A 16,277-nucleotide genomic window follows, 5' to 3' on the forward strand; every position below is an offset into this window, starting at 1 on the left:
CAGATATATAGAACCACTCATTTGGAGGTCAAACCGAATGTTAGTGCTGGCTTGGTCTTTAGGGTACAGCCTTAGATTGGTTTTATTCCTATCTTTGTAATAGGAAATATGTTGCCGTTGGTGACTTTATATCTGCAGCCTCACATTTCTCCACTAAAGTGCCTCAGGGCTCAGTCCTTGGCCCTTTTTTTGTTCTCCATGTTTATGTTACCTCTAATCTTTCATAACCAACACATGAGTTTGATTTTAATGCACAATATAACAGGTCTTAAACACAATCGTGCCTCAAAAAAACAAAAGACAGGCTCTCTCTGAACTCAGAAGATTTTGCCATGTAGGATTTGAAAACTCCAATGGTGTCGCTCTGATGCTGCGTCAATGCTTCAGCCAAGCGGAAGAGGGCGTGGTTAAATCTCTTCTTGGTTGGAAAAACGAAAGCCGCAGCCAGGACACTCTTAAAGGTTCCCAAGTAGGAGGTGGGCATAATGGTGTGGTGTTGGGAGGCCCGGCTCTCTACAGACAGCTGGGGCAGAGTGACACTTGGTTGGGGATGTGCATTTGTTTGACTGGCTGAGGTCAACAGCAATGATATCTGACTTGTTCACAAAGGAGCTGTAGATACAGAGTTTGTGCTGGCAGAGTGGGACCTCTCTCTTTTGTCTCGTGAACAGCCGGTGCCAGCTGCTCCACCTTGTCTCTCTGAAGAGGCACAGTGCTCTAGTCATATACAGTGTATACTTATTATGTATTTTACAGTTGTATTAGCGACATTCCCTTTTAAGTTGGTCTTTTAACCTTTACTATTACCTTTATTATTCCTTTTTTTTTAATTTAATTTGATAGATTTTTATATATCTATTCATTTTGTCTTATATCTTCCTTCATTTTACCATGAGGGATCATTATTATTGTTTTGCTTTATTTATCGTACCTTTGACCTCCTTGTGTCCCTTACACTGTTAATCTGTTATTTTATGTTGCTATGCTTTATGTGTACAAAAAGGTTTCACCGTCTGACCTGAAGTGTATTTCTTGTTTCTCTGTTGTCATTGTGAAGTGTGCCATGTTGTTAAAGCACTTTCAGCTGCACTTGGTGTATGAAAAGTGCTATACAAATAAAGCTTTATTGTTATTATTTTTAAATAATTGTCATATATGGAGAGTTGCAAGAGATAAATATGTGGTTTTGTAATGTCCCCCCATGCGTCCAGGATCTGAGTACGAGATGAGACCTTCAGGTGCCAAGGGGCCCACCTTTCATACCAGCTCTTGGGGAATAATTGTAAACCTTAACATGAATCAATAAACAGCTTTCTAAGGGTGTTCTCGTTATCCAGGTGTGACAGGGCTAGCTGTAGGGCAGAGGTAATGGGACCCCCTGAGGACCTCTGGGGGCCATATGATAACTGGATGGGGTCAATTGATGTGGGGTGACAGGATCTCAAAGCAATTCATGATCATTTATGTGACAGGGAGTTTGTCACTGAGGCAGGACACACTCTTCTGCACTGGGATGATGATGGTGGTGGTCTCAGATATGGGGAAGATGTTGGCACATCAGCCAGCTGGTCGGCCCCTCTCTGAGCACACAGTGAAGCACCTGGTTGGATCCTGCAGCATTGTGTGGGTGGGGGGAGGGGTCTGCCTTCCAGGTCGGCATGTTGTTAAGGGTTCTGCATTGAAAATAATTCAGTGTATCTGGAACCTGAATCATTTTATATCTGTTTGATGGAGCTGTAGATATTATTCTTATGCTTTGAGTATTGAAGCTGCTGGTTAAATATGTTCAGCAAATTGAATAGCATTTTGTCTTAAAGCGCGAAAATAATTAATAAATAACACTGGAACCACCAAGTGGGTCATTTTTTTCCCCTGCGTTATCAAAACCCATACATTTCTAACTTCATGCATTTTCCTAAATGTAGTATATTTACATTCACATTTTACCCCACAAAGAAACAGCTGTATATTATTTAGTGTCCGTTTTATTAAATGGTTTGAAACAACTTGTTTCCATCCCATCGATAACATGTTGATGACTCCACGTTCAATTTCAAGAAGTTGAAGTTGAGCCGTGAATAAAACTACTGTGAAGACTCTGAATTGGGGGGGGGGGGGGGGGGTAATCCACCGCCTCCCAGCCTGCCTTCACAGCTTCATCACAGCATATCAAGCCGGTGATCCCTCCACAGATAAAACGCATTTGGATACAGTCTATTCATAGTTTGCGAAGAAAATGCAGGGACATTTGTCTCTTCAGATGCATTATTTACGGGGGAGAGCTGAAGCTTCACGCCAGTTTGCTATGCAGCTGTTTCAGTTTGCATTTTTACATGGCTCTCGACATGCACCCAAAATCCATTCGAATGATGCTCTGCTGAATGTGGTACTTTGCAGGTGGCCATCATCATCATCATCTCTTTCTGGGTGGCCTTCGGAGGATGCTCTGAGCTGCTGAAGGAGCCTCTGCATCAGACGTGTCAGGGTATTTTTCATGCTTTGATGGGGTCTCTCTCTCCCTGCCTGTGTCTCTCACTCCTATCTCTCTGTTTGTGCCAGCGGGTGTCAGCGCTGGTGATCCTCTCCCTGAAGGTCGGCTCATCGGTCCACTTCCACAGGGAATGGCACATTGTGTCCGCCTCGCCTGATGAAGCTACCTGCACTCAGACAAACTGATGTCTCACATCTCAACAACGTATTGCCATGATGCTATGACTGGGAGCTGGACAGGACATTTACTCACTGGCTGTGACCTTAATCAGTCACTGAACATTGGGAAGGAAAACAGTTAGGCTACGGTAACAAGGCCGCTGAGGGAATTTGCAAGCATGGAAGGATACCTGAGACTTTAGCTATTCTGTCCTTCAATGACCAGACTGCCATATAGCCAGTTTCAGTTATACTTGCCGTGAGGTTAATTTACACAATGTTTAAACATGTCGAAGCTGAATATGATACTAGTGAGTCAGGATTAAAAAATAAAATACATAATTTTACTTTAACTGTGCTCAAGGAGTGAGCAAGGCAAGCTGTTTCCAGTGCTCTGCAGTGTTTGTGGTACGTTATATACATTCTGTAGCTATCACTGTATAGGACAAATAAAATAATATAATGATATGTGTTAAACAGCAAATGCTAGGTGTGTTTCTTTAATTTGTTCCATCACACTCTTCTAAGGCTGATGTGTGAGTCCCAGTGAGGAAGCAAATGACATCTCAGAGGCAGCTTTGTGAGTGGGAAGGTGTAACGCAGGTGAACACTCCAGGTGTTAGATGGTCTGGGTGATCTGTTTCTTGTAAATCATAACACTCAGCTAACATCTGAAAAACACTCCTGCATGCAGTAACTCTTATGGTGCTTCCACAAAGGATGCAAAGCAGAAATGTGCATCTCTTTACTCGCACAATTTTGGTCAAAATGTTACATCTGATTCACATAATCCAACCTTTTTATTTATTATTTTTTTACTGTTGTCTTGACCAAACTGTTGTCCATGTCCAAATACTATGGACAAAGACACAGAGTGTTGTCCATGTTCAAATTCTACTTGTTGCTACTTGTAATTAAGGCTAATAGGATAAGCTTTAATAAAACAAACACCCTCGTGAAGTTACAGTAAACCGACAGACAATTGGCAAATTATTGAGATGTGTCATCACAATCCTTCTCAATTGAGCAAACGATAGGATGTAAAACATTATAGTGCTTAACACACAGCTGTGCTCTGGGCAGCACTCAGAGTGCTGTCAACAGCTCTGCCAACCACCTGTGGTCTCTGCCTCTCAAAAGCCTTTCAACTCCATTTCTCTACTGTGGGGAAGGATCATCCATCTTAGTGACAACCTGGAATTGTGAAAAATACATGTGTCTGACGAGGAGGGTCCTCGAGATGCCAAAGAGCCCAACTCAGAGGGCCCAGCGCTGAATCCCACAGGCACTGACACCTGCCATGGCACTTCTACTGAAATGGATGCAGAATGTCTGAATGATAATGGGATGTGTAATCTTCATCATAAATGACTTGCTGCATACTGCACCTGTCTTGTTTTATAATCATGAGCTCGGAGGTGATGCAACAGATGTTTGACATGCAGACACCTGCCAATACGAGCCGGATTATTATCTGTGTGATACTTCAGCTTCCATTCCCTCTTCTCTGTGGTCTGTCACAGCATGGTAACAAACATTATGTCGTTAAATCTGGCATGACTCTTAACTAACTGCTCATGTGGGGTTTGTGACTAGATATTATTATAATAATAATAATACTAATAGATTACATTTGTATAGCGCCTTTCAAGGGACCCAAGGCCGCTTTACATGGTGTACAAACAAACAAACAAACAAACAAAAGGGGCAAATAATGAAGTGAAAATTAAATACATAGCAGTAGGCGTGGAAGCAAGGGGACTGTGATGGGTTAGGGGTCAAAGGCCATGGTGAAAAGGTAACTTATATTTATTTTTACAATACAGGTTTTTTTTAACAAGTTTTCCATTTAATTCCTACCAGTTCTGATGCAATTGTACTCAAATTGAAGCTCAGGAACAGGCAACATGACATGTTAACTTAATAACTGGATGGGTCATTCAGGGGTTGTAGTTTGTCATGTCCAACATTGGACAAATGGTACACAATTAAGAAACAGCTGATGGTCCTCCCAAGTTTCAAGGCAATTAGAGCAGAAAATGTCAATTTATTTTTATTCTGGACCAAAGACAAACAAACTAAAAGTTAAAATAAAAAACAATCTTGGCACTAGTGGGGCCAGTTACAAACTAAATGTGAAAAACTGGGAATAAAGACGACCTAAAAGGTCTTTCAAATGCTTAACAAATCTCGACAACACATATTTTTCGCTAACATTTACAGTAAGTCACTCTTTCAATATAATACTTCAAACATTTCAGTCAGTATGAGTTTTGAAGAAATCATATCCAATATAAGGCAATAAGCTATGAACCAAATCTCACCAGCAGCCCGAGCTTTCTTCTCAGTACCTGTTTTTCCGGTGTTCTTCATGGATGTCTTATTGGAGGATTCAGCATCAAAGCCCTCCAGTGTCAGTTCCTGATACTCTGTGGATATTTTGGTATCCTGGTCGACGATGTTGATAGGTGATTGGTTTCTCTCTCTGCATTCTGGGTAGGCTGACGACCATCCTTCATTTGGCCCATATATACCTGAGGAAGACAAGAAGTGAAGCAGGGTCTCATCACTAGAAGGACACGCTTTGATGTAAAACTGAGTGGACTTTGGAAGGATACTTCACAGAAAAATGACATTTCAGAACTATCTCATGTCCTCTGAAAGCAGCTGACAGTGTGCCAAGGCATTGCTCACAGAATAAACTCCATGAGATCACAACCAAAGCAGCTGCTGAAAAAGCAAAACATTTTCATTCATGTGGTAAATGTAATGGAAACTTCTGAAACAATGGAGATAGGACTCAGAGAGACACAGGGAGAGCAGGAACTTTGATGGCAAACACTGACGGTTTATTTGGAGCTTCGGCCGGAGAATTCACAAAACATGTGCTGTGCCACGAGGTGACACAGCGGATGCCTAACCAATTCTGAAGATCTCTACCCCAGACCCATGTATTTAGCTAGTTCTGAGAGAATAATCAACATTGTGTATAACAAGATAAAGCACTATAACCTCTATCAGCTGACGCCAACAGGCAGGAATAGGGAGACAAAACACTGAGAGCACAGCAGCCAAGGTTGCAGGTGCTCATTGTAAAAACTGAAAAACTGGGTCAAAGTTATGGGCCTAGGAAAATATTTCCCCAGCAGTAAATAGAGAATTTCCAAATGTCATTATTATGAAGCCATAATGTGTCCGCTGCTGCTATTTGCTAACATCTTAAACAGAAACTAAATTGTACTTTTTGTTTTGCACTCCTGACCTCCAACTCAGCGTCCCGACCAGACTGTGCATTCACAACATTCCTGAGCTGACAGGAAACTCTAAAACCCTTCCGACAAACTACCGGGGAGCAAATAAGTGTGTGTGGACATCCTTTGACATTAAATGTCCACAGAGCAGAAGCCTTAGAGCAGAGACTCTTTGGAGTTCCTTTTTGCAGAGTCTGTGATGGAGAGATATTCAGGGAGAAGGCCACAGATCACTCCTTTAAAGGAGAGGTGTCATGGCCATTTCCACTGATCATAATTCCATTGTTGAGGTCTACTAAAATAGATTTATATTGTGCATTTTTCCAAACTCACATTGGTTTCTCATACAGCATCACTGTAAACTACTTGTATTCACTGAATTTCACTCTCTGCCTTTAACGGCTCGTTGTAGCTCCAATAGCTCCAGCCCCCACCCTCCCTGTGAGCACAATGTGCTCTGATTGGTCGGGACGTTGTGAATCGCGCTGAGCTCCGTGGAGGTGTTGTTTCCTTGTTTAGGATACATAGCGAAACACAGCCAAACTCATCCTGAACACACACAAACTCACAGCCGAAGTAAAAACAATAAGTGTGGCTTGATATTGAGTAAGAAAAAGGTTGATAAATGCTGTGAGAATGGGTCTGCAGAGAGAATATCACCGCGATCCCAACTGTCTGTTATCAGCCTGCAGCCAGGGAGGAGAAATCAGCAGAGCTGCCTGCACTGTGTGTGTGTGTGAGGAAGTCCGTCAATCAGCGGGGGCTTAACGTAATGGCTCTGCGGACGTAACGTAACGGCTCCACGGATTGGTCCATTTGGTTCCGGGTACCGCATGACTGTATCGCGTCATAGCTCTGGGCGTGGCTACTGGGTATCCACACGTCACAATGGCCAGGAAGAACATGAGAAAGTTCCAACGAGGCGTTTTGGGGAGGTCTTTTCTGTGTTAGAGTTTTACTCGCTACAGGGTGTACTTTGAGGGTTTTTGACTCTGCAGACCGTTTACATGCATAAAAACCTTCATAACACACAAGGGGACGGGTAATAACCGGAAAAGCATGACACCTCTCCTTTAACATCCCAGTGTTTTCTCTAAGAGCAGGGCTGCAGGCTCGATGTTGCCTGAGACCCCCCCAACACGACGACCCCTGGACACAAGAAACGTAACCAACAGGAAGAATAGGGCAGTTGAAACGAAGTAACATGAAATAATAAAATACTTTGATGTGACATTTAAAGCATTTGTTCATCTGAAGTGAAAAAACTGAAACGTTGACTTATGTCAACACATTTCACATAGCTGAATTAGGTTAGTTGAAAGCAATAATATTAAGTTGAACCTAATATTTTTGTATTTAAACTTGAAATGATTGCTTAATTTATGCTTTTTGTGTGACTACATGCTACATGTTTCGGAATGTTTTCTTGAGAAAGAAAACATATTGTTCCACGTGACCCTAATGAACTGTTCTACATTCAGCCCTACATTCAGGACCATTTTCCATTCAAGCAGTTTTGAGAACAGCGTAGCTCTATAATTCTCCGGTCAGTGAACTCTAGTTGATGCACCGTGGTGCATGAGGTGTGAACCCTTAAAAGCAGTTTTCAGATGTCACTCAAATCAGGCAAGGTATATTGCTTTGGCCTTTACTGTAAAAAGCTACAGCCTTGAAACAGCAGTCACTTTTTCCCTGATACTGCTGTTGTGGTTTTAGAACAGGCCAATGAATGTGTTGCATATAAATAACCTGTCAATGCCAAATGTCTGTCTTACTTTCCTTTCCAAATGTGGTGGTTAGTTGTTGTTTAAAATTGCTGTTGCAATGATGTTGGTTGTCAAGTATGTTTGAAGGGGCAATCTCCTGATTTTACATTGACATCTCACTTCAGAATCAGAATCAAGTTAATTGCCAGGTACGTTCACACATATAAGGAATTTGCTTTGGTGTCTGGTGTTGTGAACATAAACAATCTAAGTAAATGAGTTGCAATAGTAGGTACAACAAAAAGCATTAACCTGTTAAACCCCAAGCCTATTTTTCAGGTCTCAGGCTCGAAAATGACATGCCCAGAACAAATTACTATATCTTCACTTCTAAAAGGGTTAAATTAATAATCTTTTTTTTCAAAGCAATGATACATCTGTGAGTTGGATGTAGAAAAGTCAGAATCAATATAGATGTTTTTATTTTAAAGTAAATTCAGATTGAACATAGTAAAGACATTTAAATTATAGTTTCCGTCCAAATAAAAAACATTACTTATAGTGAAAACCACCCTTGAGTGATGGGATAGTAGATTAAAAGCTTTAGGAATCCAAACTATAACATATAATAAGTAGCCTGTATCAAGATTGATGCAAAACAAGTGAAATTTTACCTTTTTAGAGAGGTTTAGAAAAATAACCCCACCTCTGGGGTCATTTGGGTGTATTTGCCATATCTCTGGAACCCATTGGTCGATATTGGTGATTGACACCTCTTTTGAACCGTTAGAGCCAATAGAATCGAGGGGAGGTTCCTAAATCCACCTACAAGTTACCATTGAGGAGTGAGAGTGATGCGCACGCAGTTTGCCCAAACCGAAAGCTACGTTACACTCTGAAAACTGAAAACTAAGCTTATTGCCATAAATATTACGATGGATTATCAGTAATCATTTCAAAGTGACATTGGATTAACCTTCAGCAGCGTTTATATGCGTTTTAATGCCATTGAACACAACTTTTGATCAGAAAACAGCAAAGGTAAGACATATTTGCCGTTTTGGCCCACTAAAGTGAAGTTGTGTGTTGTCTTTGCCAGCCTTCGCTGCCGCGAATTTTGATCGCTGAGTGATGATACTTATACCATTGGAATCTGTGGAATCTCAGCTTTCAGATGATATATTGTTTGTTCAGAGTTATGTGCTAAGTGCGTTATCATTCTTTCTCTTATGCCCCTTTCACACCAACATGGTTCCAGGGCCGGTTCGGAGCTAGAGCCTGTTAAGCACCGTTTTTTCCCCGAAAACCGGTTATTACTAAGCTCCAAAAAATTGTCGGTCTAGAAGCAAGAACCGCATACGTCACGCTTATGTCGGAGGCGGGGGCAGGGGCGGGATCAACCTGAGCAACAGTTTATGGCGAGTATGGCAAATAAAAGTTGTAACAAGCAGTAGCGCTGAGCAAAGTGACTAGAACGCAACCACACACTTATAAAAAAACACGCTTTATAAAGTCAGGCAACACTAACCAGGCTTAGTGTGATTCTGTTTATTTGTACCTTACTTTGACCATCCGTTCGCTGTTATTGATCATTGTGGAGAGCAGGCAGACTTTTGTTTTGTATTATAGCAGCTATCAGATGGAATCAATACATGGGCTGCACAGGTTGTCATGTCCGACTATCACAAGTAGAATCATAATGAAAAATACGCCGGTAAAATGTGCCTGTAGAAAACGGCTTATGCCACAATAGGATAGCAACAAGTAGTCAAGATAGTCAGTTTAGTTTCGGTTGCTATGCTAACATCACCCATTTTATACCAAAGAAACTTTCATAACAGCGTTGTGATGCCAAACAGCGGGCAGCACTGCAGCGGTCGGTAAATGCCGCTGAAACACATTAATAAACAATGAACCACGGCACTCTGGAGAAAAGTATAAGGGTTGAGAAGTAGTTATTTAATGTAATCTGGCTTCGTATGATTAAAAGCAACACGATCATCGACCCGATTCACTGTTGTTGTGAGCGCCGTTGGAGAGAAAATCAGCGACGTAAACGGTGACGTCATGAAAAGTCACCGCCGCGGCAGCACCAGTCGGGCTCTGGGCGGTGTGAACAAAACGGGGGCTGAAAAGAAAAACCGGTTCCGAACCAGAAGAGCGCAAGCACGGAGCTAGAACGGGAACCGCGTTGGTGTGAAAGGGGCATTAGTGCTAATTCAGAGGCTTGGCGTTAAGACTTGTGTTTCGTTTCGGTAAAAATAGTTAATATTGTCAGTTAGCTGAGTTTCTTCCCGTTAAGTCGGTATGACACATTAATAGGTTGTTAAATGTTATTTTGTGAATATTGTTGTGATAGCCCCCGCCGGTGGGACCTACCGGGCTTAACAGGTTAAACATTTTCTTACTCAATATCTTACCCTAAGCCTAACCCTAACCCTTTTATTTCAAATAGTATAATGTCTGAGTTTTTTTGCCGTCCGTGAGGAAAAGAAATGGGGCTCAGAGCCTCAGAATACTGAAATCTGTATTTTTTTAAATCTTTTTTTCCTTCTAATTTGTTATTATTTGGTGCAGGCACGAAACTTACGGTGAACACAAATCAATAGATTAATTTCGTGACTATAACACGAAATGCTGTGAGACTGTGTTGTATATGCATATAGATACAAACAAAAATATAAGCAACTAATAATGTTTTAACTGAAAATATTTTTGTCAGACATTTCCTTTTATGATGCACTTATTATTTATCAAAAGCAATACAAATGTAATACAAACAATATTTATTAAATTGATATAGCATGTAGCTTTTAAAAAGTATATGAGATGGCGTTCTTTATATTTGTGATGATCATGCTGTTCTTGCAGATGTCAGTACGATAGTTTGTAGTGCTAAAGGGTTATTTTAGCTCTGCCAGAGAAACACATTGACCTTTGAATCTTATCAGATGTAAGAAAAAAATCTCTCACTGTTTCTGTTGCATCTATCCATCTTTCCTCTTAATATTCTCCTAGTTATTTCTTTTTTATATTTTGCTATACAAGATTCAGTGACTTCCCAAAGCTGCACTGAGATCTCCACTAATGCAGTTATCCAGTTGGCTAACACATGTTAAATGAGGACAATCCAATCTCACACGCTGCCTGAAAGAGGCGGGAGAAGGTCTGTTCATCTGGCTAGTTTGCATCAGATCATTGGGAAACTGAAGTATCATTAATCATGGATAACCTGTGCATCACAGCAGTTTGGGAAATCAAGCTTTTCTTAGATGTGTGGCACTGTCACTAAAAGGACTTGAAGCAAGTCTCTTAGAGAGCAGTCATGCAGGTGTGAGTGTTCTGACCCCGATTCTACACTCCATTAGGCTCTGAATGTGCCAATGAATTTGAACAAAGGAGGGGTCAGTCCTCAATTCATCAGCAGCAGATACACATTATTTATCTTTGATATAAAGTATATACTGTACACAGTATGCAGTGTTCTGCAGTGCAATGGCTTTGGATACAGAATTAATTAAGCACATTATTCTGTACATATTAACAGTAATGCAATGTATTTCCAACTACAAACTTAGCATCATAGTGAAATATAAGCAAACGTTTAAAACATGAATCATTTGGAATAAAAAGCCTGTCTCAAATCAAGGCCACACATCTGTGATTAAAAATGCAGATGTGAAGTGAGGATGCTCGGTGGTAACTTGTCAAAGACTCACACAGAAGCATGTTGTGTAAATGTGAAATGCAAGATTCAAAAGTTTAAAATGTCTCTGTCGTGACTCGTGATTTTTAAAGCCAGTCTTATAGAGTTTTTTAAACAGTTTCAAATGTATGTGTACATATATAAGCACATGATGGAACTAACATGGAAAAGACTAGAGTCTAATCCTGCATTATGTACACGCTGTTTTTTGATGGTTGTTATTCCCTATGTTAATGACTGATATTTAGTTTAGGGCGGCAGTGGCTCAGTCTGTAGGGACTTGCCCCTGAGACCGAAGGGTCACCGATTCAAGTCCCGATCGACCAAAATAACGCACACCTCATGTCTACAATTCATTTCTATAGGAATGCGTTCATGAATAACATCTCTTGATCCCACTCACTTTTTATTTTCTCACTAAAACATGATGAATATCATTCCACGTGTACAATATCTATGAATACGTATGTCCGACAATAGCTGGATAAGTGCATTAGTGGGGATCTCTAAAGACAATTGGACATATTCTTTATGAAACCATATTCTTTAAATGGCAATTACACTGCAACCTCACTTCTAATAGTTCTAGAGATGTTTTTCATGAGGATGGGTGTCATGGGTAAATGTACATGTGTTTCTCTGTCAGAGCTTAAATAACCCTGTAGCACTTCAAACTATAACTAGAGAATGCAATTCCTGAAGAAATTGCTAGTGGGAATGCTTTATGCTGAAAATCTGACGCTAAACTGCTATGCTGAAATGTAATGTGTAAGAAGAAAGTGAAGAATTTAGATTGAAATGATACATGAACACTGGGGGCTTGAATGTGTGATGAGAGAAGAAAAGAAAGTAAAAAGGCTTGGAAAAGCAGCAGAATATTTGAACTGCAAACTTTTGAACTAACTTGATGGTGAATCATCTGTCGCCATGCCAACGGCATTTGATGACACCCCATTAACGCTTAGATGTGTGGATGGCTGCATCGTTACCAAACCTGTGAAGTTTTGGGCCGTTTGGAGCATTTTCACTGAAGTTATGAGAAAACCGTGTTTCATGGCGAGCCTTGTGTTACCATGGCAACGACATTTGAAGAAACCCCATAATTGACGTAGAGCTGTTGAGGGCTGGACCGGTGATATACAAGCGAAGTTTGGAGGACGATCGGACCGTGTCCATTGGACTTACAGCGACATCGTGCTTCATGGCGAGTGGTCTGTCGCCATGGCAACGGCATTTGATGACACCCCATAATACGCTTAGATGCGTTGATGGCTGCATCGTTACCAAACCTGTGAAGTTTTGGGCCGTTTGGAACATTGTGTGTGAGAGAGAGAGAGAGAGTGTGTATGTGTCTGTGTGTGGTAGAGAGAGAGAGAGAGAGAGAGAGAGAGTGTGTGTGTATGAAATGAACAGTTAGAACTGACTGCTGTCAGTTGGAGTGATGACATCATCGTGTTCCATTACACAGGTGTTTATAGTTGAGCTAACAAGCTCTGTAGGTTTGCATTGTTCTGAATGAGAGATGAACCTCTTACATGTGAACGTTTTGTGGAAGAACAATAACAGATATCTGTGAAATTTCAAAACGTGAAGCATGTCAAGGAAGTTGAGTATCTGAAGTATAATTTTTGTGTACTTTCGGGTTAATAATGTGCTGCTGTGAGGAAATATCTGCCTGAAATTACAATGGGCTTTAATGGAGACATGTTGAACGTTTTTGTCACTTCATGCCCTCAAGAGGCATTTTGTTTAATTATCTTTGCTTAATTATTTGTCCTTTTTCAAGCTACGAGATGTTTTCCTACGTTTGTCATGAAAAATTATGTCTCAAGAATGTAGGGTTTGGGAATTATGGCAGTTTTAAAAAAAATATGAAGGCACATTTCAAGAATTCCCACACTCTAGCTGTGACATCACGCACTCTAGTTAATGTTAAAATCTGAAGAAAGCCTCTTTACCAAGGTCTGAACAATGTTTAATATCTCTAAAAGTAAGAATCAGATTTAAAAGTTGTGTTACACGAATAATGTCAGAAAGATGTGTAACATTTTAAAGTTGGAATGAGGTTTCTGAGTGAAAGTATGAATGAACAGTTAGCAGTTGAAGTCGCATGGAGATTTGTTGAAGTCTGAAGAATGTCTCCATTGACTTCCATGTTAAAAATGTGATGAATTATGGGATGTATCTCTGGAATTATGAAAGTTATGAATGATAAAAGTAATAGCCTGCGATTCCCGACCGAGCTGAACGTTTTGATGTTTGAACGGAGTTTCTGCGATGTTGAATGTGGGAGGAGAAGACGGACAAAATAATTGGATGGAATAATAATAAGAATTTTGTCCGTAGCATAACATATAGTTGGAATGCTGTATCAGCATTCCCACTAAATGACATCTGCATGATCATTTTCAAATACAAATACATCATCTCATATACTGTTTCTCAGTTACATGTTGCAATTTGTGTTTAGATTTTGTATTGCATTTTGAGCTATACAAGTATACCATAAAAGCTCATGTTTGACACATTAATAGCTGATATTTGTCACTATATGTAGTGAGAACCAGTCCATTTACAATGGCAAGTCATGCTTATGTTACATAAGGCAACAAACACATCTGTGGCCTTTATTCACCTCATCTCAAAGAGAGATACCATTCTAAACTTTAGGAATACTTTTCATATCAAGTATTAATGCAATGAAATTATTTTGACCACAGCATGACTATCCCTGTCTCCCTGTTTTTGTGTCTGTTCTCCATCAGCTTTAAGCATCACTGTGAGCTGTTTGGATTTGAACCTTCCATCCATGTTATATTTCATTTCAGCATTTGTTTTTCAACCATTCCATCAGCAGTATCCTATAATGCACTTATTTTCTGGTATTTGGAAAACAACAACAGTTCAGGAAGCCTCTGTGGATGCAGTCGGTTTTTCAGGGTGAACTGGTTAGTCAGGCATTACTCCGACTGCTGCAGCTTTGCTAAATGCCTGAAGAAGACCTCGGCTACAAATTGGCAATGTCAACAGAAACTGATCCGAGTTCTGTCTGAAACTCTCCTTCTCTCTCCCCCCTCCCTCTGCTGGCCCCTAACACTGGCTTCCACTTTATGCACCCTACTCGCTCTAAACTCTGCCCTTAATTGAAAGCAATACTGGGCTCCAAAATGAATTTGTCTATGATTACTCATGCCCTGGCGCGTTGCGAGCACCGGGTAATGTCTACTTCATTGAATTAGGAGGCATCCTGTTCTCCATCCCCTCTCCTCCATCTCCATCCTTGCCCAGGGGTGGCTATTGATTGAGGTGGTCTGGTTCTCGTATAAGGCTAGCATTACCTATAGATCCAGACAGCCGCGGCCTGTCGGCAGATGCAGCGGAAGGGAAAACATGAAGCGATTAGTCACTGCCTTAATACAGCTAATTTCTGCTGAAAGCAGCAGTATGGGGGAGTGCAAAGGTAAAGGAGAAAGGAAGAGGAGACTAGCATGACTGCTAGAGCGCTAACCTCAATCACACACCTGGCTAATGGCTAAGATGCCGTGTGCTGAATAGACGGACTCACAAAAAGGCGCTGAACCTGTAAATCCACCTCCCTCTGGAAGTGTGTAAAGTTTCCATTACACCAGTGCAGTAGCTGAATGTGAGAGACGGACCTAGTGCACCACAACATATGTTGTACTGTATTATTTGAAATAGGTACCCAATCATTTTTCAATCAGGTGTTGCAGGATCTTATATCTTTTATAGTAATTAAATTAATGACAGGTCTAGAAATGCACATCACAGATCTCAAAAAACATGTTCCACATAGTCTTGCAAAGCAATGCATGATCCCACAACCTCCAAAAGGCCTTGCATTGGCTCAGACAGCAACATTTGAAACATTTTAAATATCTATATTTTACTTCAGGGGATCCATTTCTCTTGGTTAAACTGTGCGGGGTTTTCTTTCCACAGAAGAAGGATAATGTTAAGCAGGTACAAAAAGTACTTCCTGCTTTGGTGATGGATGTAAATCTTAAAATTAGGGATCGACCAATATGGCTTTTTCAAGGCCGATACCGATACAGATTATTAGTAATCAAGGAGACCGATAACCGATATTTGATATTAGAGCACCGGCACTAGGCCGGGCCGGGGGAGGCCCTCCAATGGTGGGTCGCGTTTGCCATTCGATCAGTGAGAGGAGAGGAGAGAAATGCAACAAAAATGTTCAAAATCCGTTAATATATGGATGAGTGGGGGGGGGAAACGGCTGGACACAGGCCGTGGGGGGACATCCGGGACCGGGCAGTGTCCCCGGTAGAAGGAACCAGGTGAAAATAGGTACTCGTGAGGTGGGCAGAGTCCCCTGTGAACTCCCATTACATTCCTCCATGGTGTCATTTGAGTCTCCATTGTGATTTGAAAACTTCCATCAGACGAGTCCCGGGGGGCGGGGAAAAAAACGTGTTCGTCAGAATCGTCACTTCCTGTACTGAGAGTGGAGGTGTCCTGAGAGTGGAGGCCTGCAGGCAGACCCCTCTCGAGAAACGGCCGCATCAGAGCCAAAGTTTTATCGGCAATTGGATAAAGAAAATGCCGATACAGATAATCTGTAAAATGCGGAATATCGGCCAGGCCGATAATCGGTCGACCCCTACTTAAAATGTGAAGTTGTCAAATATTTTACGTTAATCCTCTGCATATTGGGTTTATGTTTTTCATTTGTGTTCAAATCCAAGATTTTCATGGTTTGGGGAACAGGAGACTTCATCTGTTGTTGTGTGAATGTATAAATATACTTGTCAGGCTTGGAATTTCGTCATTTTAGGGGCAAGGCCATTTGGCCTTTGGTGTCACAAATGTTTTCAGGGCACAAAGGCCACATGCCAGGGCACAAAGGCCATTGAGGGAAACATTTGGATTTTGAGCTTACAAATAAATAACTTCACTTTCTGATAAGAAAAACACACGAATGAC

General features: G+C 41.1%; 1 protein-coding gene across 1 annotated transcript in view; it reads right to left on the bottom strand.

Moving 5' to 3' along the window:
• Window positions 1–16,277, bottom strand: part of LOC117493894 (receptor-type tyrosine-protein phosphatase gamma-like) — a 537,521-nt gene that overhangs the window by 206,502 nt on the left and 314,742 nt on the right. The window contains 1 exon segment of the mRNA XM_034144481.1: window positions 5,001–5,183. Coding sequence (XP_034000372.1) covers window positions 5,001–5,183 — 183 coding nt within the window.

The sequence above is a fragment of the Trematomus bernacchii genome, unplaced genomic scaffold (assembly GCF_902827165.1).
Source record: "Trematomus bernacchii unplaced genomic scaffold, fTreBer1.1, whole genome shotgun sequence".
Taxonomy (NCBI): domain Eukaryota; kingdom Metazoa; phylum Chordata; class Actinopteri; order Perciformes; family Nototheniidae; genus Trematomus; species Trematomus bernacchii.